The following is a 24308-nucleotide window of genomic DNA, read 5'->3' as shown; positions in this document are numbered from 1 at the left end:
TGGCAACATAAGTGCCGTTACCATGACGACAAGGACTGCGCGAGGTCGACTCGTCCGTCACTTGGAGAGAGAAGAGTTTTGGCAATGGAAAAATTTTGCTTTCCAGTTTCAATAACACAAAAAGAGACGCTGACCGGATGGAACTGTTCTGCTTGCAGACATTTTAGCCATATACGTGTTTTAAAAGACTTATATGTAGCTGCCAGCGCTTTAAACTGCATAGAAGGAAAAAAATAGGTTTATTCACAGCTACACTGCTCAGTAGAATGTTATCTACAATGCTGCTGCAGCTTTATAAGCGTTTTATGTAACTAATGCTCTGGATTCACAGCTACACTGCTTTGAATGATCCTCCAGGTTAAAGTTTAGTGTTTGCTCTCTCTAGTGCTGGATTCACAGCTACACTGTCCATCCAGTAATGCTGTATAATGTCCTACACGCTGCTGCTTTCTAGTGTTCTCATTTCAGTGATGGATTCACAGCTACACTAAGGTAATGCAGTATAAGGTCGCCCATGCCGCTTTCCACTGGTTTAGCTCATAGCTGCATTCACAGCAACGCTGCTCAGTACAGCTGTATAATGTCCTCTGTGCTGCCGCTTCTGATCACAAGCTACATAATGACAACAGAGCAGGCTTCCCTCATGTCTATGGGCTGCTCTGTATGGGAGACCTCACAGCATGCAGTCTTCATCCTCTGCTGAATATTAAAGATACACTGCGGGAGAGGAGGAAATGGTGAAAAATGCAGTCACCTGAAATTATTTGGATTGCTGAGAACAGAAACTTTAAGGATGAGACATCCTAAGAAAGATCCGAGAAAAAATGACAGTATTTACTTCCCCCCCTTTATCTCACGGCATACCCCCAGCGTCTGCCCCCGCAGTAATCATGATTTATATTAAGGTCTTCCTCCATCAGTGATGTTCTCTCCTCCTGGCGCTTAGGACAGAAATAGAGCCATCCTCGTATCTGGGCCACAGAGATGGAGGAACTAACGTCATCTCCGAATATTCCTGAGATATTCCTGCTTTACCTATACTGGCATGACACCGGCGTCTGATAGTGCTCCACCTGATCAACCCACGAGCCCCCATAGAAATAACTGTTTAATACCACAGTTCATACTGATCTTCCTGGTGCATGCGCAGACGCTGCGCACATTTACAAGGCACTCAGGGTCTGTGCGGAGCCGGATAGCACCACAGTACCGTACGAAGCGCAGAGACAGAGCTGAGCACTAGGTGGCAGTCATTTGTACCTGTATTTGATGGTCAAAGTCACAGAACTTTCTACCACAAAGTATCTGCCGACTGCAAAATGTGAAGAGCACGTCCTCCCTGCGGCCGCCATAGTCTCTGCCCTGCCTGGGGGATGTGGAGTCATCGCAATCTGCAAATGATGGCATCATTATGAGCGCGGAGCAATCCTGCACCGCAGGTGACCGCGCGGAGAACAGTAGAGCGCACAGCCAGAGGGGAACTGTGCAGCAGCATCCTACAAGGAGCGACTGTGCAGAGATCGGAAGCCGTCCTTCCAGGAACAGTTCTATTAGGACCTTCTGCTCCAGCGTGCCCTCAAATCTGCAGGAAACAGATTAGTCCTGATTTTCACCTATTCTAGAAAGTGAAGAATTCAGCAGTGTGGAGAAAGCCAGATGCGTAGGCGACAACTCACACCCGGTCTGTAGGGGCAGCCATATTGGAGGAGGGGGGTACAGCCATAGCAATATTACACATTGTTAACGCATATGTCGCCACCTGCTGACGTTACACTAAAACTGCAGGGGCGACAAGGGGCCGGAAGAGCCACACTGCGTTATAGGTGGTTGACATGACACTTCATGCATAGGAGGAATGTGAATGATCACCGGGGACAGGGGGGGGGATCGGGGGGGGGAAATACTAAAAAAAAAAAAATATCGCATTACGTTGAATTTGCACTTTTTTTATGCAAAGTCTTTGCACACATGGACATCAGCCACGAGGTGTGTTCGCCCAGCGAGCCATATTGTGATTCTAGATTTCTGGAGCAGATCCAGTAGGTGAGGTTTCTAGCAGATAATCTAGGCTGCGATTGCTGCAGCTGAGGATTCTAGCCGATAGTCTAGGCTGTGATTGCTGCAGCTGAGGATTCTAGCCGATAGTCTAGGCTGCGATTGCTGCAGCTGAGGATTCTAGCCGATAGTCTAGGCTGCGATTGCTGCAGCTGAGGATTCTAGCAGATAATCTAGGCTGCGATTGCTGCAGCTGAGGATTCTAGCCGATAGTCTAGGCTGTGATTGCTGCAGCTGAGGATTCTAGCAGATAATCTAGGCTGATTGCTGCAGCTGAGGATTCTAGCAGATAATCTAGGCTGCGATTGCTGCAGCTGAGGATTCTAGCAGATAATCTAGGCTGTGATTGCTGCAGCTGAGGATTCTAGCTGAAAGTCTAGGCTGCGATTGCTGCAGCTGAGGATTCTAGCAGATAATCTAGGCTGATTGCTGCAGCTGAGGATTCTAGCAGATAATCTAGGCTGTGATTGCTGCAGCTGAGGATTCTAGCAGATAATCTAGGCTGTGATTGCTGCAGCTGAGGATTCTAGCTGAAAGTCTAGGCTGCGATTGCTGCAGCTGAGGATTCTAGCAGATAATCTAGGCTGATTGCTGCAGCTGAGGATTCTAGCAGATAATCTAGGCTGTGATTGCTGCAGCTGAGGATTCTAGCAGATAATCTAGGCTGTGATTGCTGCAGCTGAGGATTCTAGCTGAAAGTCTAGGCTGCGATTGCTGCAGCTGAGGATTCTAGCAGATAATCTAGGCTGATTGCTGCAGCTGAGGTTTCTAGCCGATAGTCTAGGCTGTGATTGCTGCAGCTGAGGATTCTAGCAGATAATCTAGGCTGCGATTGCTGCAGCTGAGGATTCTAGCCGATAGTCTAGGCTGTGATTGCTGCAGCTGAGGATTCTAGCCAATAGTCTAGGCTGTGATTGCTGAAACTGAGGTTTTTAGACGATAGTCTAGGATGTAAATGCTGCAGCTGAGGTTTCTAGCCGATAGTTTAGGCTGTGATTGCCGCAGCTCTCACTTCCCCTCTCGCAGCAAAATTCTCAGCAAACACCAAAATCAAACCTGTGCCCCTCGGTCTCTCCTGGTCTGTTATTTCCCTCTATCTTCTCTGGAAACTGGCACTCATTACCGCGAGAAGGGGAGCTGTGATCTTTACTGTACGAGGGGCACTATACAGTCCCTGCGGAGGAGCGTTAGTGACAAACATGGTGTTAAACTTTCCACAACTTAGTAGAAGCAATTAAAGCCCAAGCGTCAGAGTTAAGTCGTTTATTACAGGTTAGTAAGACACGGAAAAAATAAATAATTTTAATGAAAATCAGAGTGACTGCGACAAAGGGAGAGTGAAGAGCGGCATCTAAAGGCACTAATGTCTACACTATGGAGGGGTGGCCGAGATGGGGAAGGAAGGAGACGGCAGGCGGGAGCGTGTCCACCTCTCAGGGAAGCATTCTCCACACTTCCAGCACGAAAAATGCAGCAAGTCCTGAGGAACGGTGCAGAAAAGAAGCGAGAGGTGGAGAGAGTGAAGCAGATCCCAGGGTCCCATCATGTGCTTACACGGAGAGATGGGAAGTGCTGGAGAGAGGAAGAAGAGGAGGAGGAAGAGGAGCCTTCAGCAGAGAGGGCGCCCGGTGCAGAGAGGGCGCCCGGTGCGGAGGAGGACGGCCGCGGCTTCTTCTATCCACTAGCAGCCGGGCAGGGGAAGCGGATATTGGAGGAGAAAGCACTGAATGTGAAGAGGAAGCAGACGGAGTCCCAGTGTGAGGAGCATTAGTCTATGGGAGGAAACAAGGAGCCGGGGAGACAGAAGAGGAGGAGAGAGGCACAAAGCACAAGGTTAGTACAACATATCCAGAAAGTAGCGTCACACGAGCAGCAGAAGACGGCAACGGGGGTCCGCACGACACACGCACCGCATCCAACATACAGACCCTTACCGGCCTAGATAAGGGGGTCCTCCGCTCCATGCCAGTTTGGTCATGGAGTGGATACAAGACCAACCCGATCTGCAGGTAACACCCCTCTTCCCCCCCCCCAAAGCCACCAGCAATGGTTTTTTGGGCACATTCCGCATGCAAAGCGCTAGATTCTGCAAATCGCCTTAGGAAGTGTACGTGGTGAAGAAGCGCGCAGCAGCCGGACACGACATGTCCTCAGAAACCAACGGCCCATTCACACCACAAAAGCCGATGGGAAATGAACGACTAACTGCGATCGTTCTGACCCCAAACATCAATACACGCGCGTCGCTGCCGGCATGACGTGGGGTTTGGTTCGTTTCCTGGGTTAACATTACAAGGACAGATAGTTAGGATCGAGCATTCCTGCACTTGTTCACCGATCACTTAAGGTTCCCACATGCAAAAAGACTTTATTTTCCCAGCTGCCGCCATTCACACCAGGAGCCATCGGCCCCGACATTACATTTAAGGTGCAGATTAGTAAACGCCTTTGTGATATATTCTTGGTGCAGACATGCTCGGACCCTTCTATAATTTATCCATGTGTTATTTCAGGCTTTGAAATAGAAGCAGACAGTGAAAAAAAAAAGCAACAAAAAACCCGAAGTTTACCAGCGTGATCACGAGCGTCCAAGCCGCCATCTGTCATCAAATCACATCCAACTCGCAAACAAATGAAGTTTATTTTCTGCAGAACGGAGGGGGGCAATTTAAAAAATAAATAAATTATCACCACTTTCTGCAGGGGCTTTTATCCCCTCCAGGGCAATATACGATGTCAGTCGGGGGCCACAATGCCCTCTATAATGCCCGTGACATAGGGATGCACACCCTGAACAGCCCATCCTGGTGCCATGGCCGCCCCTGGGGTTCCCCCTCTCCCAGTGACAGACTGTTATTAGCACCGATTACATATAGTCCTATTTTAGTAATCAGGACACCGTGCTCATTAGTCACCGCGCTCATTAATCACCGCACCCAGATCTCCCCCGTGACATCACCGGAGCGCAGCTCTTTATATACATCATCCATGACGATGACAGATCCTCCTGTAAGTTGTGAGTCACTGCTGGATGATTTCCCAGTACACGAGGTGGTGGTCGTCACCATGCAGGAGTCTGATAGTGGGGTGCACAGCCGGACCCCAAACAAGCAGTATATCCATGCTGGTTACACTGTATTCTCGCTTTTGTATTTTTTTTTTTCCACTGATGGCCAATACCTGCCAGCATGTCAGGCTGACGCTATGCACTGCAGGTTTCTTGTCCGCAGTTTCACAGCATTTTGCAGCGGTTTTGTCCGACCATAAAGCACAAGGGTCGGCACGTGGAGCTGTGTGCACTTACCGGCGACTGATGCGCTACTCATGTGTCAGACACCGGGACTTGCAAATCATTTGTATAAACAACCAGAAGATGAATGTTTAAAGGTCAAGTTCTGAATCACTGGTGGAAGATGCGGAAATCACACCCCACAGTGACCGCTGCACATAGTCCGCGCACACGTGCACGATCCTGGGTACACAGGAGACTGAGGCGTCATCACCGCCCGGATTATACAGGACAGGTAACCCCGTACACACAGATCCACGCAGCAAATAAAGGAGGAGACGCCGCTGTGCGGGTTATGGAAGCGCACTATGAGCAATTGTCCACATCATGACAACAAATGCTGAAGGCTCATCGCAGAACACTGGACACCAGCGGACGACCAAACTATATGGACATGATATACAAAAAACACAAGTGGTGGAGAAGAAAGAAAAACAAGTGGTGGAGCCGGGATCCATAAATGCAACCAGCAATTAACGCTGGGAACGGCGGAAAGGAGAAGAAAGTAACGTCATACCTGACCCACCGACATCTCCTGTGAAGTGTTCACCGTTCTCCAGCACCGAGGGATGATGACCTGCACCGGAGAGGAGAGGAGAAAGATCAGGAGGCGAGACCACGTAGTAAGGAAACGGCAGAACCTTATAAAGGGAGCGCAGCTCTGGAGTATAATACAGGATGTAACTCAGGATCAGTAATGTAATGTATGTACACAGTGACTGCACCAGCAGAATAGTGAGTGCAGCTCTGGAGTATAATACAAGATGTAACTCAGGATCAGTAATGTAATGTATGTACATAGTGACTGCACCAGCAGAATAGTGAGTGCAGCTCTGGAGTATAATACAGGATGTAACTCAGGATCAGTAATGTAATGTATGTACACAGTGACTGCACCAGCAGAATAGTGAGTGCAGCTCTGGAGTATAATACAGGATGTAACTCAGGATCAGTAATGTAATGTATGTACATAGTGACTGCACCAGCAGAATAGTGAGTGCAGCTCTGGGGTATTATACAGGATGTAACTCAGGATCAGTAATGTAATGTATGTACACAGTGACTGCACCAGCAGAATAGTGAGTGCAGCTCTAATACAGGATGTAACTCAGGATCAGTAATGTAATGTATGTACACAGTGACTGCACCAGCAGAATAGTGAGTGCAGCTCTGGAGTATAATACAGGATGTAACTCAGGATCAGTAATGTAATGTATGTACACAGTGACTGCACCAGCAGAATAGTGAGTGCAGCTCTGGGGTATAATACAGGAGGTAACTCAGGATCAGTAATGTAATGTATGTACACAGTGACTGCACCAGCAGAATAGTGAGTGCAGCTCTGGAGTATAATACAGGATGTAACTCAGGATCAGTAATGTAATGTATGTACACAGTGACTGCACCAGCAGAATAGTGAGTGCAGCTCTGGAGTATAATACAGGATGTAACTCAGGATCAGTAATGTAATGTATGTACACAGTGACTGCACCAGCAGAATAGTGAGTGCAGCTCTGGAGTATAATGTAGGATGTAACTCAGGATCAGTAGTGTAATGTATGTAAACAGTGACTGCACCAGCAGAATAGTGAGTGCAGCTCTGGGGTATAATACAGGATGTAACACAGGATCAGTAATGTAATGTATGTACACAGTGACTGCACCAGCAGAATAGTGAGTGCAGCTCTGGAGTATAATACAGGATGTAACAGGATCAGCACTATACTGTATACGAATCCTGAAGTTTGTCACAATATATTAATGACACCACCATCTTTCTCACTCCCAGACTGCCTTGATATGACTAATTACCTTCAGCCGAGTGTTTGCCTCCGGAGCCATTGACCTCGTCACCATCTAACAGAGGAACGTAGTCCACCTTGTCGCACTTCTCCCCAACGACATCGTCATAAGGTTCGGCCTCCAGCGAGCTCATAAAGTCCCGTTTGATCTCCGGCTCAATCTGCGGCGGGGCGTCCGTCAGGGCGTCCACAAGTTCTAGGTCCGCCATTCTCTATATCTGGGTCTGGAGAAATAAAAATTTAGAATTAAGAATGGGAATTAGTGGACGATGGAGGAGATGAGGCCACAGCTCACAATCAGGGGATCAGCAGACTGGATAGAATTGTAACAAACACTCAGCTTTCCTAGAGGCCTGACAGGTAATGCACTTCTAGCTGGTGCAGAGCGATTACAGCCACTCATCGCCTGTCACTCAGCTTTCCCAGATACAGACAAGACAAAGAAAAAGCCAAGCAGAAGTCAAACGGGGATTCTCTGATAAAAGTATAAAATGAGAGTAAATCTGGGAGCCTCTTGTGGATTAGCGGTTAATGTCGGTATAAAATGCTGATATCCTCTGTGCGTGGATTATGTGGCGCTGACACAAATATAGATATAAATCCCAGGGATGCGGCAGCTGCCGGTAATACACGGCCGACCGCGCACTAATCCGCAGGAGATTGTGACAAGCTCATCAAAAATAAGCAACGGCTAAAAATGTCACCGGAAAATAAAATGGAGCACGGCGAAAAGTTACAGATCACAAGGGAAGAGAGACCACAGGAGACCCCCACAACCTTTTCATTATTCTTCATAAACAGCCATTTTTCTGGCCTTGTTATAGCAGATCTGTGATTTTTTCTGCTTATGGGACAAATTGGAGTTGTGAGGCAGGCTCGGATCGTATCGGTCACGCTCGGATACCGGTGGTACGGCACAGCCGGCACCGCAGCGTAACATCTGAGGTCACCATGCACTCTACACCGATCCGTGGCCGTGACACTGGACAAGTTTTCAGCCTCTGGATGTAAGTGAGAATGATCACATTCACTGACAGCAAGCAGAGAACTTACAAATGATGAGAAAAACAAAAAAAAAAAAAAAAGTGTAAGTGAAATCTGCTATAGGACAGTTACAGAGCCATGAAGTACTATCTAACCTGTGGCTACTGGGACTACAACCCCCAGCATGCAGTCGCTGCAGCATGAAACGATCAACAGTCGTCCCCCTCCGCGGACTCCAAAATAACTCGCCTGTAAGCTGCTTAAAGGGGATTACGGGAGAAGGAAGAGCGCTTTAAGATGAGCGGTTACAACAACATGCGGATTTTCGGCGGATGCCATAGAGCAGCTCAAGACACAGATCTGATGAGAGCCGGCAGCCGGGCGTATACATACAGCAGAGGAATACCACGCAGCGGGTATGTCTGCCACTAACGCAACCGCAGGGGGTACATGCAGGAGAGGACAGACCACCCGAGACAGAACCTGCAGTATGGGGCCGTCCTGCTGTATCTGAGACCACTTTATATCACTTACCCATAGATCACCGAGTCTCCCCAACAGCCCTGCCTGTGCAAATCATGATATGCATGAACCAGGAGGTACAGGATGAACAGCACTGTACAGACTGGCCATATAGAAACCATACAAAGCAAAGCCTCACCCCAGCGAGAGCAGCTGCGCTCCATATCTGTAGTGCCCTGCAGCAGACTGAGCACTAGGGGGCGACAGAGATCGGGCGTGTTGGGCACTAACGTGGGACCGGCAATCAGAGGCCTCAGAGGACGGAAACAGCGGAGGGGGAGAATGTAAACCCTCCCTGCAGCCATTGTACCGCCGCTTCCTCACATCAGCCGCCTATTACTGCCAGACACCGGGCACTGCTAGAATAAGGAAATGGGGAGGGGGCCGGGGCAGCGCCTGCACCCCAAATCTGGCCATTTCCTGCAAGATACCGCACAATGGGCAAACACTCCGCAAAGATGTGCCGCAGCAGCAAAGGCCCCGTCCAGGACTCTCAGGAGACAGCAGCCATCTTTTACTAATTCTGTACAACCCCTTTAACGTTCGCTCTCCAGGCACTGGCTGGACTCGGAGCGGAGCTTGTGGTTGCACACAATAGTCAATTATCAGGAGAGCTGCAGTGTAAAGCATGGAGGAAGGACAGAAATCCCCTAGGATGAAACAGGAGAATGCAGACAGTGGAGCCACGAATCACTGCTGTGCCCTGATGGAGCAGACATGCAGTGTAAAGCATGGAGGAAGGACAGAAATCCCCTAGGATGAAACAGGAGAATGCAGACAGTGGAGCCACGAATCACTGCCGTGCCCTAATGGAGCAGACATGCAGTGTAAAGCATGGAGGAAGGACAGAAATCCCCTAGGATGAAACAGGAGAATGCAGACAGTGGAGCCACGAATCACTGCCGTGCCCTAATGGAGCAGACATGCAGTGTAAAGCATGGAGGAAGGACAGAAATCACCTAGGATGAAACAGGAGAATGCAGACAGTGGAGCCACGAATCACTGCCGTGCCCTAATGGAGCAGACATGCAGTGTAAAGCATGGAGGAAGGACAGAAATCCCCTAGGATGAAACAGGAGAATGCAGACAGTGGAGCCACGAATCACTGCTGTGCCCTAATGGAGCAGACATGCAGTGTAAAGCATGGAGGAAGGACAGAAATCCCCTAGGATGAAACAGGAGAATGCAGACAGTGGAGCCACGAATCACTGCCGTGCCCTAATGGAGCAGACATGCAGTGTAAAGCATGGAGGAAGGACAGAAATCACCTAGGATGAACCAGGAGAATGCAGACAGTGGAGCCACGAATCACTGCTGTGCCCTGATGGAGCAGACATGCAGTGTAAAGCATGGAGGAAGGACAGAAATCCCCTAGGATGAAACAGGAGAATGCAGACAGTGGAGCCACGAATCACTGCCGTGCCCTAATGGAGCAGACACGCAGTGTAAAGCATGGAGGAAGGACAGAAATCCCCTAGGATGAAACAGGAGAATGCAGACAGTGGAGCCACGAATCACTGCCGTGCCCTAATGGAGCAGACACGCAGTGTAAAGCATGGAGGAAGGACAGAAATCACCTAGGATGAACCAGGAGAATGCAGACAGTGGAGCCACGAATCACTGCCGTGCCCTAATGGAGCAGACACGCAGTGTAAAGCATGGAGGAAGGACAGAAATCCCCTAGGATGAAACAGGAGAATGCAGACAGTGGAGCCACGAATCACTGCCGTGCCCTAATGGAGCAGACATGCAGTGTAAAGCATGGAGGAAGGACAGAAATCCCCTAGGATGAAACAGGAGAATGCAGACAGTGGAGCCACGAATCACTGCCGTGCCCTAATGGAGCAGACATGCAGTGTAAAGCATGGAGGAAGGACAGAAATCCCCTAGGATGAACCAGGAGAAAGACAGTGGAGCCACGAATCACTGCTGTGCCCTAATGGAGCAGACATGCAGTGTAAAGCATGGAGGAAGGACAGAAATCCCCTAGGATGAAACAGGAGAATGCAGACAGTGGAGCCACGAATCACTGCTGTGCCCTAATGGAGCAGACACGCAGTGTAAAGCATGGAGGAAGGACAGCGACAACCCCCGAGGAGACCGGGGTGGATATCAGACTACTCGGCTTCAGACAACGCGGCTTCCATAATAAGTTCAAAGGCAGAGATTAAGGGGGCGGGGGGTACATGTGACTGTCATCCTGCTTAAAGGGATGTTTGGGATCAATACACCAACTTGACTGTCATAATGACTGCTCAGCCATCCTAGAGAGGTCGTCTCACAAGACTCCTCCTAGAAGTCCTTTCTAGCTGAATGCCATCATGCTCCTAGTGTCATTTCTAGCAGAATGCTCCTCCTTTCTTGCATGATAACAAGCACACAATGCTCCAACCAAAAGTCCTTTCAAGACAAATGCCAAGCACAATACCACTCCTAGAGGCCCTTTTTCCCTGAATACCAGGGCACACAATGCTTCTCCTGTAGGCCTGGATGCTGGACACAATGTTCCTACCAAAAGTCCTTTCAAGCCCAATGCCAATCCAGCATATTGTCCATCCATAACCAGCATCTCTGCTCTCGGCAGATCTTAGCTCTGGATGGTTTCACCTGGTGTGTTTTTTTTCATGTGACAAATTTGGTTTTGCGCCTCCAGCGGTCAGGGTTACAGTCCGGAATCTACATAGCAGCTTTTTGGGGGCTTTTTTTTTTAGCACTGACATCCATCATTTCCATCCCTGATAAACAGGTGGCAGCCACACTCCCAGTCAGCGGGAGCACAAGGCCATGCACCGGGCAGGCAGACATCTCCGGACCATACCATCTGTATGTGTTGCACCCTGGGAGCACAGCGATCCGGTCTCGTGCGCAGACGTGGGGGAAACAATCCCAAACTCTTTACTTGAATAAGGCCGTGCTGCAATCTCCTTCAATCTCTGGAATGGTTGGGGGTCCCAGCTGTCAGACCACCACTAAATTTAGCTGTGAACCATGACCGATTAATAATTAAGATGGAAACAGGAACGTAAAAAGATGGCAAGTGAGCCCCCTCCGCCCCGGATACGACAAGCGGGCGCCACCCGCCGCCACGGATACGACAAGCGGGCGCCACCCGCCGCCCCGGATACGACAAGCGGGCGCCCTCTCCTCCCACATAAGACAAGCAAGTGAGCCCCCACCCGCCCAGATAGGAACAAGCGAGCACATCTTCCCCTCCTGGTTCTGACAACCGAGCACCCGACCCCCCGAGACTACAAGCGAGCGGCGTCTTCACTACCTGGAGGAGACACATACCAGGCTCTACACGAGATCAGCGGCTACGGCTGGATTACAGGAATGTAACACGGAGTAACGTCATGTATCCGGATAGGAGCAGTGCTCGGATAATTACCTCCTGGATGAGGACACAGAAGCCCCACATTTACCACTGGACACCGCAAGGGCGGACAGGGGGAAAGGGCGGACAGGGGGAAAGGGCGGACAGGGGGAAAGGGCGGACAGGGGGAAAGGGCGGACAGGGGGAAAGGGCGGACAGGGGGAAAGGGCGGACAGGGGGAAAGGGCGGACAGGGGGAAAGGGCGGACAGGGGGAAAGGGCGGACAGGGGGAAAGGGCGGACAGGGGGAAAGGGCGGACAGGGGGAAAGGGCGGACAGGGGGAAAGGGCGGACAGGGGGAAAGGGCGGACAGGGGGAAAGGGCGGACAGGGGGAAAGGGCGGACAGGGGGAAAGGGCGGACAGGGGGAAAGGGCGGACAGGGGGAAAGGGCGGACAGGGGGAAAGGGCGGACAGGGGGAAAGGGCGGACAGGGGGAAAGGGCGGACAGGGGGAAAGGGCGGACAGGGGGAAAGGGCGGACAGGGGGAAAGGGCGGACAGGGGGAAAGGGCGGACAGGGGGAAAGGGCGGACAGGGGGAAAGGGCGGACAGGGGGAAAGGGCGGACAGGGGGAAAGGGCGGACAGGGGGAAAGGGCGGACAGGGGGAAAGGGCGGACAGGGGGAAAGGGCGGACAGGGGGAAAGGGCGGACAGGGGGAAAGGGCGGACAGGGGGAAAGGGCGGACAGGGGGAAAGGGCGGACAGGGGGAAAGGGCGGACAGGGGGAAAGGGCGGACAGGGGGAAAGGGCGGACAGGGGGAAAGGGCGGACAGGGGGAAAGGGCGGACAGGGGGAAAGGGCGGACAGGGGGAAAGGGCGGACAGGGGGAAAGGGCGGACAGGGGGAAAGGGCGGACAGGGGGAAAGGGCGGACAGGGGGAAAGGGCGGACAGGGGGAAAGGGCGGACAGGGGGAAAGGGCGGACAGGGGGAAAGGGCGGACAGGGGGAAAGGGCGGACAGGGGGAAAGGGCGGACAGGGGGAAAGGGCGGACAGGGGGAAAGGGCGGACAGGGGGAAAGGGCGGACAGGGGGAAAGGGCGGACAGGGGGAAAGGGCGGACAGGGGGAAAGGGCGGACAGGGGGAAAGGGCGGACAGGGGGAAAGGGCGGACAGGGGGAAAGGGCGGACAGGGGGAAAGGGCGGACAGGGGGAAAGGGCGGACAGGGGGAAAGGGCGGACAGGGGGAAAGGGCGGACAGGGGGAAAGGGCGGACAGGGGGAAAGGGCGGACAGGGGGAAAGGGCGGACAGGGGGAAAGGGCGGACAGGGGGAAAGGGCGGACAGGGGGAAAGGGCGGACAGGGGGAAAGGGCGGACAGGGGGAAAGGGCGGACAGGGGGAAAGGGCGGACAGGGGGAAAGGGCGGACAGGGGGAAAGGGCGGACAGGGGGAAAGGGCGGACAGGGGGAAAGGGCGGACAGGGGGAAAGGGCGGACAGGGGGAAAGGGCGGACAGGGGGAAAGGGCGGACAGGGGGAAAGGGCGGACAGGGGGAAAGGGCGGACAGGGGGAAAGGGCGGACAGGGGGAAAGGGCGGACAGGGGGAAAGGGCGGACAGGGGGAAAGGGCGGACAGGGGGAAAGGGCGGACAGGGGGAAAGGGCGGACAGGGGGAAAGGGCGGACAGGGGGAAAGGGCGGACAGGGGGAAAGGGCGGACAGGGGGAAAGGGCGGACAGGGGGAAAGGGCGGACAGGGGGAAAGGGCGGACAGGGGGAAAGGGCGGACAGGGGGAAAGGGCGGACAGGGGGAAAGGGCGGACAGGGGGAAAGGGCGGACAGGGGGAAAGGGCGGACAGGGGGAAAGGGCGGACAGGGGGAAAGGGCGGACAGGGGGAAAGGGCGGACAGGGGAAAAGGCGGACAGGGGAAAAGGCGGACAGGGGAAAAGGCGGACAGGGGAAAAGGCAGACAGGGGAAAAGGGCGGACAGGGGGAAAGGGCGGACAGGGTGAAAGGGCGGACAGGGGGAAAGGGCGGACAGGGGAAAAGGCGGACAGGGGAAAAGGCGGACAGGGGAAAAGGCGGACAGGGGAAAAGGCGGACAGGGGAAAAGGCGGACAGGGGAAAAGGCGGACAGCGGAAAGGGCGGACAGCGGAAAGGGCGGACAGGGGAAAAGGCGGACAGGGGAAAAGGCGGACAGGGGAAAAGGCGGACAGGGGAAAAGGCGGACAGGGGAAAAGGCGGACAGGGGAAAAGGCGGACAGGGGAAAAGGCGGACAGGGGAAAAGGCGGACAGGGGAAAAGGCGGACAGGGGAAAGGGCGGACAGCGGAAAGGGCGGACAGCGGAAAGGGCGGACAGCGGAAAGGGCGGACAGCTAAAGTACAACTCAATCTGTAACACATGGGAGACGCTATTCCTCCAGATGAGATGCGGAGTTAGCGTGTAACTTTACTATGCAAAGACAGGGGGCAGAATTGTGAATACAGCTCTGAAGGTGACTGCAGATTGATGTACAAACCAGTAAATACATCTTGAGATTGATGCGCTCTGCACCTCACACCCCGTTGTCTGTATGCCGCTGCATTTTATTATGCATAGCATTCAGAGCTGAGGGATTCTGGGGCCATTTCTGATCAATATACTTATTGTAGCCGCCTGCACATATACATTATATCTGACACTACATGGTCCCCTCTCTACCTCTGCATCCTTCGTTCTTTTTCACAGGCTCGTACGTCTGTGCGGATATTCTGTATTTATCGTTATTTGCATTATGCAGTTGTGCTTGTCCGTAGGTCTTCGCTTTTCCTTCTAATGTATATTCTTTTCTGATTACTGATCTAGCAGCTTTTGGTATTGTAGTTGCATCTTGTCAGATTCTCATATTCTGATTTATTAACAGCTATGAATGTGACCACAGACTGATGCACAAAGAAACTTAGAATGATTAAAAAAAAAAAAAAGTTTCTCAAATGCCGTTCCTCCTGGAAATCGAGATAATGTAAAGTCCTGAATGGTTATTCACTGGAAAACACAGCAGCTAACTGTCCTGAGCTGAGGGTTTGCTACAATGCATCAATGCACAGAGAAAAAGCCAGGCATGGACAGACAGTAGCCCAGTCATGGAGCCATCCAGAAGTAGCGTCAGATTAAGGCTACTTTCACACTAGCGTCGGATTCGGCCCGTCGCATTGCGTCGGGCCGAGATTCCGACGCTAGCGTTTGTTGCGCCGCACAACGGGTGCATTTCTCCGGCGCATCCGCTGCCTCATTGTGAGATGCGGGGAGGTGGGGGCGGAGAAAAAGCGGTCCGTCGCCTGCAAAAAACGTTACATTTAACGTTTTTGCTCCCGGCGGTCGCCACAACACGGCGCAACCCTCGCAAGACGGTTGTGACGTGTGTCAATACGTCGCAATGCGTCGGTAATGTAACTCTATGGGGCAAAAACGTATCCTGCAAACAACTTTGCAGGATGCGTTTTTTTCCCCTAAACGACGCATTGCGACGTATTAAAAAAAAAACGCCAGTGTGAAAGTAGCCTAACACCAGCGATGTACTGATGTGGGGCAACCGAGGAGGATGAGGGGGTCTGACACAAAACCACACGAGATTCTGCATGTCAGAGCACTGGGGTCTACCCCAATATCCTTAAAAGCTCCCACAGCAGAAAAATGGCGTCCCCCTGATCCCCTCCTCCAGCTCTCAGAGCAGATGATGTGGACAGGAAACAGAGATCTTGATAATGGCAGGAAAACAAATCTGTTCCCCCTGATAATCTGGTTTTATCAGTCTACACAACTGATGTAATGACATCGAGAACGGACAAATTCGGGCACGCGTCGCGCCGGCACAAGCCTGGCGGCACGCGTCGCGCCGGCACAAGCCTGGCGGCACGCGTCGCGCCGGCACAAGCCTGGCGGCACGCGTCGCGCCGGCACAAGCCTGGCGGCACGCGTCGCGCCGGCACAAGCCTGGCGGCACGCGTCGCGCCGGCACAAGCCTGGCGGCACGCGTCGCGCCGGCACAAGCCTGGCGGCACGCGTCGCGCCGGCACAAGCCTGGCGGCACGCGTCGCGCCGGCACAAGCCTGGCGGCACGCGTCGCGCCGGCACAAGCCTGGCGGCACGCGTCGCGCCGGCACAAGCCTGGCGGCACGCGTCGCGCCGGCACAAGCCTGGCGGCACGCGTCGCGCCGGCACAAGCCTGGCGGCACGCGTCGCGCCGGCACAAGCCTGGCGGCACGCGTCGCGCCGGCACAAGCCTGGCGGCACGCGTCGCGCCGGCACAAGTCGCGTCGCGCCGGCACAAGTCGCGCCACGGCGGCACGCGTCGCGCCGGCACAAGTCGCGTCGCGCCGGCACGCGTCGCGCCGGCACAAGTCGCGTCGCGCCGGCACGCGTCGCGCCGGCACAAGTCGCGTCGCGCCGGCACGCGTCGCGCCGGCACAAGTCGCGTCGCGCCGGCACGCGTCGCGCCGGCACAAGTCGCGTCGGCACGCGTCGCGCCGGCACAAGTCGCGTCGCGCCGGCACAAGCCGCGGCGGCACGCGTCGCGCCGGCACAAGCCGCGGCGGCACGCGTCGCGCCGGCACAAGCCTGGCGGCACGCGTCGCGCCGGCACAAGCCTGGCGGCACGCGTCGCGCCGGCACAAGCCTGGCGGCACGCGTCGCGCCGGCACAAGCCTGGCGGCACGCGTCGCGCCGGCACAAGCCTGGCGGCACGCGTCGCGCCGGCACAAGCCTGGCGGCACGCGTCGCGCCGGCACAAGCCTGGCGGCACGCGTCGCGCCGGCACAAGCCTGGCGGCACGCGTCGCGCCGGCACAAGCCTGGCGGCACGCGTCGCGCCGGCACAAGCCTGGCGGCACGCGTCGCGCCGGCACAAGCCTGGCGGCACGCGTCGCGCCGGCACAAGCCTGGCGGCACGCGTCGCGCCGGCACAAGCCTGGCGGCACGCGTCGCGCCGGCACAAGCCTGGCGGCACGCGTCGCGCCGGCACAAGCCTGGCGGCACGCGTCGCGCCGGCACAAGCCTGGCGGCACGCGTCGCGCCGGCACAAGCCTGGCGGCACGCGTCGCGCCGGCACAAGCCTGGCGGCACGCGTCGCGCCGGCACAAGCCTGGCGGCACGCGTCGCGCCGGCACAAGCCTGGCGGCACGCGTCGCGCCGGCACAACCCCAAAAGATTACTGGAGGGCTGCAGAACAATATACTCCAAGAACGTCATGCCTTAAAGGGGCGGTCCAACTCTGACAGATATCTGTAGAAGTGACGTCAAATGCCTGGATCACCTCCATGTGACGTCTGCAGATTTAAGGCCCCCATACATGTCCGATTTCTCACATAAGAATACCTCTTTAAGCAACAATCACCAGAGTAACAAAACACTAACACTAGGGACTGGTACCCCAGAGATACAGGACACACAGTAAGGCATCTGCATGGAGCCGGCGTTACATGGATACAAGACGTGACATGAAAATTACATGAGCAAAGACAAAACATGGAGAAAAGTGGCAACTGGAGCAACAACCACTCCCGAGCTTCTTCCCCCCCCCCGAGGACCGGAAGCCAAAAAATGACAAGAAACCTGGCAAAAACAATAGAGGATGAGGCTGATGAGAGGCGAGCACATGGGAGGACTCCAGTGCCTGCACCCAGCGATGGTGTCAGACCCGGACTGCAAGGAGCAGCTGCCCCCGCGTCAAGGTCCAACAAATACACCGACGCCAGACAGAGACTGACAGCGTCACGGCAGCGCCAAGCATACCAACACAATGACACCGCAGAACAAACCCTCAGCTGAGAAAAGGATTAGGCCTCAGGATATACAGAAAAAAGAAAAAAAAAGTTAGCATCCAATGACATAAAACAGATCCTGAAGATCGTCCAGTGCTGGAAACAGAAATCCTGCAGACACTGAGGTTCCCATCCATCATCAAACCTGAGAGCGACCTCCACGAGAAAACAGAGTCAAACCCATTTCCTGCTAAATAAGAAACAAATCACTTCCAAAAAGGAAAGCCCGGCTTCCTAAAATGGTCCGTCATGTAGGGAGTGTGGCCGACGGCCAGAGGGTGAGTCACGGGAGGGAGAGGAGAGTGTGTAAGGGTCAGAAACCAGAGCCGGCAGCACGCAGGGACAGTCAGGAGCACGGGGAACCGTATAATGTAGTGTTACACTGCTGGAAACCGTCAGCAAGCTGGTGACAGATAACAGCCGAAAGTGAGAGCCAGGAGACCGCCATCAGCACAGCAGATCACAGCCACCATTGTACTATAATAATACAGGAGCAGAATAGTGAGTGCAGCTCTGGAGTATAATACAGGATGTAACTCAGGATCAGTAATGTATTGTATGTACACAGTGACTGCACCAGCAGAATAGTGAGTGCAGCTCTGGGGTATAATATAGGATGTAACTCAGTATCAGTAATGTAATGTATGTACACAGTGACTGCACCAGCAGAATAGTGAGTGCAGCTCTGGAGTATAATACAGGAGGTAACTCAGTATCAGTAATGTAATGTATGTACACAGTGACTGCACCAGCAGAATAGTGAGTCCAGCTCTGGAGTATAATACAGGATGTAACTCAGGATCATTAATGTATGTACACAGTGACTGCACCAGCAGAATAGTGAGTGCAGCTCTGGAGTATAATACAGGAGGTAACTCAGTATCAGTAATGTAATGTATGTACACAGTGACTGCACCAGCAGAATAGTGAGTGCAGCTCTGGGGTATAATACAGGAGGTAACTCAGGATCAGTAATGTAATGTATGTACACAGTGACTGCACCAGCAGAATAGTGAGTGCAGCTCTGGAGTATAATACAGGATGTAACTCAGGATCAGTAATGTGATGTATGTACACAGTGACTGCACCAGCAGAATAGTGAGTGCAGCTCTGGAGTATAATACAGGAGGTAACTCAGTATCAGTAATGTAATGTATGTACACAGTGACTGCACCAGCAGAATAGTGAGTGCAGCTCTGGGGTATAATACAGGAGGTAACTCAGGATCAGTAATGTAATGTATGTACACAGTGACTGCACCAGCAGAATAGTGAGTGCAGCTCTGGAGTATAATACAGGATGTAACTCAGGATCATTAATGTAATGTATGTACACAGTGACTGCACCAGCAGAATAGTGAGTGCAGCTCTGGAGTATAATACAGGAGGTAACTCAGGATCAGTAATGTATGTACACAGTGACTGCACCAGCAGAATAGTGAGTGCAGCTCTGGAGTATAATACAGGATGTAACTGAGGATCAGTAATGTAATGTATGTACACAGTGACTGCACCAGCAGAATAGTGAGCGCAGCTCTGGAGTATAATACAGGAGGTAACTCAGGATCAGTAATGTATGTACACAGTGACTGCACCAGCAGAATAGTGAGTGCAGCTCTGGGGTATAATTTAGGATGCATAATGCAATGTATAAGTCCATATTTCCGTGCACCGCAGCGCTCCACTACCAGGATAGGAGCTATATCTCCGGATAACCAGAGCCTCTTGATTTACTTACAGAACTCCGGTGACCCATGCAGTTCACACAAACAGACGGGATAGAACAGTAACTACGGTAGATGGCAGGGGACTGATGTAAATTCCTGGACAGCTCATGTGGTGCAGGTAAACAGGCAAACTGATTGCAGTCCCGGAAGTAGGACCCCCGACCACCATGTTATATCCTAGCGTTACATTATATCATCACAAATAACTTATAGTCTACAAAGATTAAGAAGAAGTCGATCTCCAGTGTCAGTGTGATATACGGGGGCCTTGTGCACGGGTCACACGCTGTAGATTCTGTACCTGTTCTGCCGGCGTCCCGTCTTCACCCTCTTACAGGTTCTCTGAAAAGTAAAGAGACGCAGGTTACTTAGATGAACACAGAACCAGACGATCACATATAGGAGACATTACAGAAACCAGAGTCCTAGAGAAGTGAAGCCCCACGTCTGGTCCTGAGGAACGCGTCACTGCTCGGCATCACAACCTTTCCTGTGGACGAGCCATCAATCTCAGATTCCTTGCTTTGATCTTGCCAATCTTTGCAAAATTAACACTATTTCTAGATTCTGGGACGCTGGTTTAGAAAAACTTCTATATAGATTATACAGTTATAATTTTTTCTACTGGAGTGCTGCCTTCATCTTTCTGGACAATAGATCATACAGTGGATATAAAAAGTTTGCAAAAGCGTAAAAATTTTACCAAGAAGAAACATTTCAGAACTTTTTCTACCTTTAATGTTGCCCATAATGTGAACAAATGCATTGAAAAAAAAATCATGTAGAGAAAGAATATAAAAATAAATTATTGTGGTTGCACAAGTGTGAACACCCTCTTATATTGGGGTGGTGTTCAGAGTCAGCCAATCACAATTATGTTATATAGTCTGTGCACGGCGGCCATCATTTACAGCAATTCTGATTCTCATACAAAGTGTCACTGTTCTACAAGATTTTCTGGTCCATAGACAGCTGACAACACAGCAAAAGGATCTCATTGTGGAAAGTTGTCAGAAAGTCCAAAAAACAAAACAAATCACAGGCATTAGATCTACCATCGACACTGAAGACGTCATGAAGAAGGATTTACATTTGGCACAGCAGTGACATTACCGAGAACTGGACATTACTCAAAAAAACCAAGAAAAAGTTTCCAGAGAGGCCGACAGCAACATTAAAGGAGCTGCAGGAATTTCTGGAAAGTTCTGGGTGTGTCCTGCATGTGACAGCAATCTCCTAAAAGCACGTGGGGAAGGTTATGTCTTAGACACTGGCAGAGCTTTTTGGCCATAATTCCAAAAGGTGGAAAGCGCATTACCAGAAAATCACCATCCCTATAGTGAGGCATGGTGGGGGCGGCATTGTGCTTTGGAACTATTTTTTGGCAGCTGTAACAGGACCTTTAGTCGAGGGGAGCAAATTATTACCAGTCCAAATATCAATCAATTTTGCAACAAAACTTTTAAACCTTTGCTTAAAAAAAGCTTAAGAAATTCACATTTCAGCACAACTACCACCCTTAGCATCCTCCAGATGTGCAAAAAAAAAAAAAACGGCTTCCCCATAAGATGGAAGTTGTAGAATGGCTGAGCCCAGACCTAAATCCAAGTGACAATCTATGGCGACCTGAAGAGGGCGCCGTACACCGGAGGTGACCAGCAATCTGACTGATGTGGAGCTGCTGCACGGAGGAGCGGGCAAAGATCGCCAATTCTATTGTGGTGGTTGGTATCGCGGATTAGCCAATAGGCTTTGTAAATTATGTCAAAATTATTTTATTTTCTACCTTTGCTGTAGCTAGTGACACTACTAGGAAGAAAGTCTTCTGAAAGGTTTCTTTTACATGACAAAAACTGGGCATTTAACAGGGGTGTGTAGACTTTTTATATCCACTGGTTTTTTGTTTTTTTTAAAGAACTCCAGAGCCATTCTCGGACTTTTCATAATGTCCTAGTTGTTAAAGTAAGGTGCATGAAGTCATGTGCAGCAGCTTCTTCCATGGAGGCCGTGTGCTGAATGCGGCCGCTCACCAGTGAATGACATTTTGCGCAGAGGTTTCCATAGTATTAAATGAAGCATTCCAAATAAATACAACACAAAAGCCGCCTCTCTGCTCGGCGGTCGCTGACTGCGCGGCCAAAACTGCTGTCAGACGGCCATTGTTAGGGAAATGCTTTCAGCATTGCACAATCCCAGTGACTTCACCCTGTGCAGAGCATCTCGTCAGCCTCCACAGCCTCCATATAAACCTCCACAATCCCAGTGACTTCACCCTGTGCAGAGCATCTCATCAGCCTCCACAACCTCCATATAAACCTCCACAATCCGTGACTTCACCCTGTGCAGAGCATCTCGTCAGCCTCCACAGCCTCCATATAAACCTCCACAATCCCAGTGACTTCACCCTGTGCAGAGCATCTCGTCAGCCTCCACAACCTCCATATAAACCTCCACAATCCCAGTGACTTCACCCTGTGCAGAGCATCTCGTCAGCCTCCACAGCCTCCATATAAACCTCCACAATCCCAGTGACTTCACCCTGTGCAGAGCATCTCGTCAGCCTCCACAACCTCCATATAAACCTCCACAATCCCAGTGACTTCACCCTGTGCAGAGCATCTCGTCAGCCTCCACAACCTCCATATAAACCTCCACAATCCCAGTGACTTCACCCTGTGCAGAGCATCTCGTCAGCCTCCACAACCTCCATATAAACCTCCACAATCCCAGTGACTTCACCCTGTGCAGAGCATCTCGTCAGCCTCCACAACCTCCATATAAACCTCCACAATCCCAGTGACTTCACCCTGTGCAGAGCATCTCGTCAGCCTCCACAACCTCCATATAAACCTCCACAATCCCAGTGACTTCACCCTGTGCAGAGCATCTCGTCAGCCTCCACAGCCTCCATATAAACCTCCACAATCCCAGTGACTTCACCCTGTGCAGAGCATCTCGTCAGCCTCCACAGCCTCCATATAAACCTCCACAATCCCAGTGACTTCACCCTGTGCAGAGCATCTCGTCAGCCTCCACAACCTCCATATAAACCTCCACAATCCGTGACTTCACCCTGTGCAGAGCATCTCGTCAGCCTCCACAACCTCCATATAAACCTCCACAATCCCAGTGACTTCACCCTGTGCAGAGCATCTCGTCAGCCTCCACAACCTCCATATAAACCTCCACAATCCGTGACTTCACCCTGTGCAGAGCATCTCGTCAGCCTCCACAACCTCCATATAAACCTCCACAATCCCAGTGACTTCACCCTGTGCAGAGCATCTCGTCAGCCTCCACAACCTCCATATAAACCTCCACAATCCCAGTGACTTCACCCTGTGCAGAGCATCTCGTCAGCCTCCACAACCTCCATATAAACCTCCACAATCCCAGTGACTTCACCCTGTGCAGAGCATCTCGTCAGCCTCCACAACCTCCATATAAACCTCCACAATCCCAGTGACTTCACCCTGTGCAGAGCATCTCGTCAGCCTCCACAACCTCCATATAAACCTCCACAATCCCAGTGACTTCACCCTGTGCAGAGCATCTCGTCAGCCTCCACAACCTCCATATAAACCTCCACATTCCCAGTGACTTCACCCTGTGCAGAGCATCTCGTCAGCCTCCATAACCTCCATATAAACCTCCACAATCCCAGTGACTTCACCCTGTGCAGAGCATCTCGTCAGCCTCCACAACCTCCATATAAACCTCCACAATCCCAGTGACTTCACCCTGTGCAGAGCATCTCGTCAGCCTCCATAACCTCCATATAAACCTCCACAATCCCAGTGACTTCACCCTGTGCAGAGCATCTCGTCAGCCTCCATATAAACCTCCACAATCCCAGTGACTTCACCCTGTGCAGAGCATCTCGTCAGCCTCCACAACCTCCATATAAACCTCCACAATCCCAGTGACTTCACCCTGTGCAGAGCATCTCGTCAGCCTCCACAACCTCCATATAAACCTCCACAATCCCAGTGACTTCACCCTGTGCAGAGCATCTCGTCAGCCTCCACAACCTCCATATAAACCTCCACAATCCCAGTGACTTCACCCTGTGCAGAGCATCTCGTCAGCCTCCACAACCTCCATATAAACCTCCACAATCCCAGTGACCACCCTGTGCAGAGCATCTCGTCAGCCTCCACAACCTCCATATAAACCTCCACAATCCCAGTGACTTCACCCTGTGCAGAGCATCTCGTCAGCCTCCACAACCTCCATATAAACCTCCACAATCCCAGTGACTTCACCCTGTGCAGAGCATCTCGTCAGCCTCCACAACCTCCATATAAACCTCCACAATCCCAGTGACTTCACCCTGTGCAGAGCATCTCGTCAGCCTCCACAACCTCCATATAAACCTCCACAATCCCAGTGACTTCACCCTGTGCAGAGCATCTCGTCAGCCTCCATATAAACCTCCACAATCCCAGTGACTTCACCCTGTGCAGAGCATCTCGTCAGCCTCCACAACCTCCATATAAACCTCCACAATCCCAGTGACTTCATCCTGTGCAGAGCATCTCGTCAGCCTCCACAACCTCCATATAAACCTCCACAATCCCAGTGACTTCACCCTGTGCAGAGCATCTCGTCAGCCTCCATATAAACCTCCACAATCCCAGTGACTTCACCCTGTGCAGAGCATCTCGTCAGCCTCCACAACCTCCATATAAACCTCCACAATCCCAGTGACTTCACCCTGTGCAGAGCATCTCGTCAGCCTCCGTAACCTCCATATAAACCTCCACAATCCCAGATACAAATGATTTCTAACCTCGTATTCTGTATAAATGTGGCGCTTCTGCT

General features: G+C 52.1%; 1 protein-coding gene across 7 annotated transcripts in view; it reads right to left on the bottom strand.

Annotated features, from left to right (window-relative positions):
- LOC138641660 (microtubule-associated protein 4-like) overlaps positions 1-24308 on the bottom strand; it is a 95889-nt gene that overhangs the window by 57608 nt on the left and 13973 nt on the right. For all 7 annotated transcript variants that reach the window (XM_069729223.1, XM_069729228.1, XM_069729222.1 and 4 more), the window contains exons 2-4: positions 19786-19826; positions 7157-7370; positions 5862-5921 (exon numbers count right to left, since the gene is read on the bottom strand). In XM_069729223.1, coding sequence (XP_069585324.1) covers positions 5862-5921; positions 7157-7355 — 259 coding nt within the window. In that variant the 5' untranslated portion in view covers positions 7356-7370; positions 19786-19826. The remainder of the gene's footprint in view (positions 1-5861; positions 5922-7156; positions 7371-19785; positions 19827-24308) is intronic.

This window comes from Ranitomeya imitator, chromosome 6 (genome assembly GCF_032444005.1).
Source record: "Ranitomeya imitator isolate aRanImi1 chromosome 6, aRanImi1.pri, whole genome shotgun sequence".
Taxonomy (NCBI): domain Eukaryota; kingdom Metazoa; phylum Chordata; class Amphibia; order Anura; family Dendrobatidae; genus Ranitomeya; species Ranitomeya imitator.
Note: the sequence above shows the minus strand (reverse complement) of the source record. Positions and strands in the feature narration are given on the sequence as shown.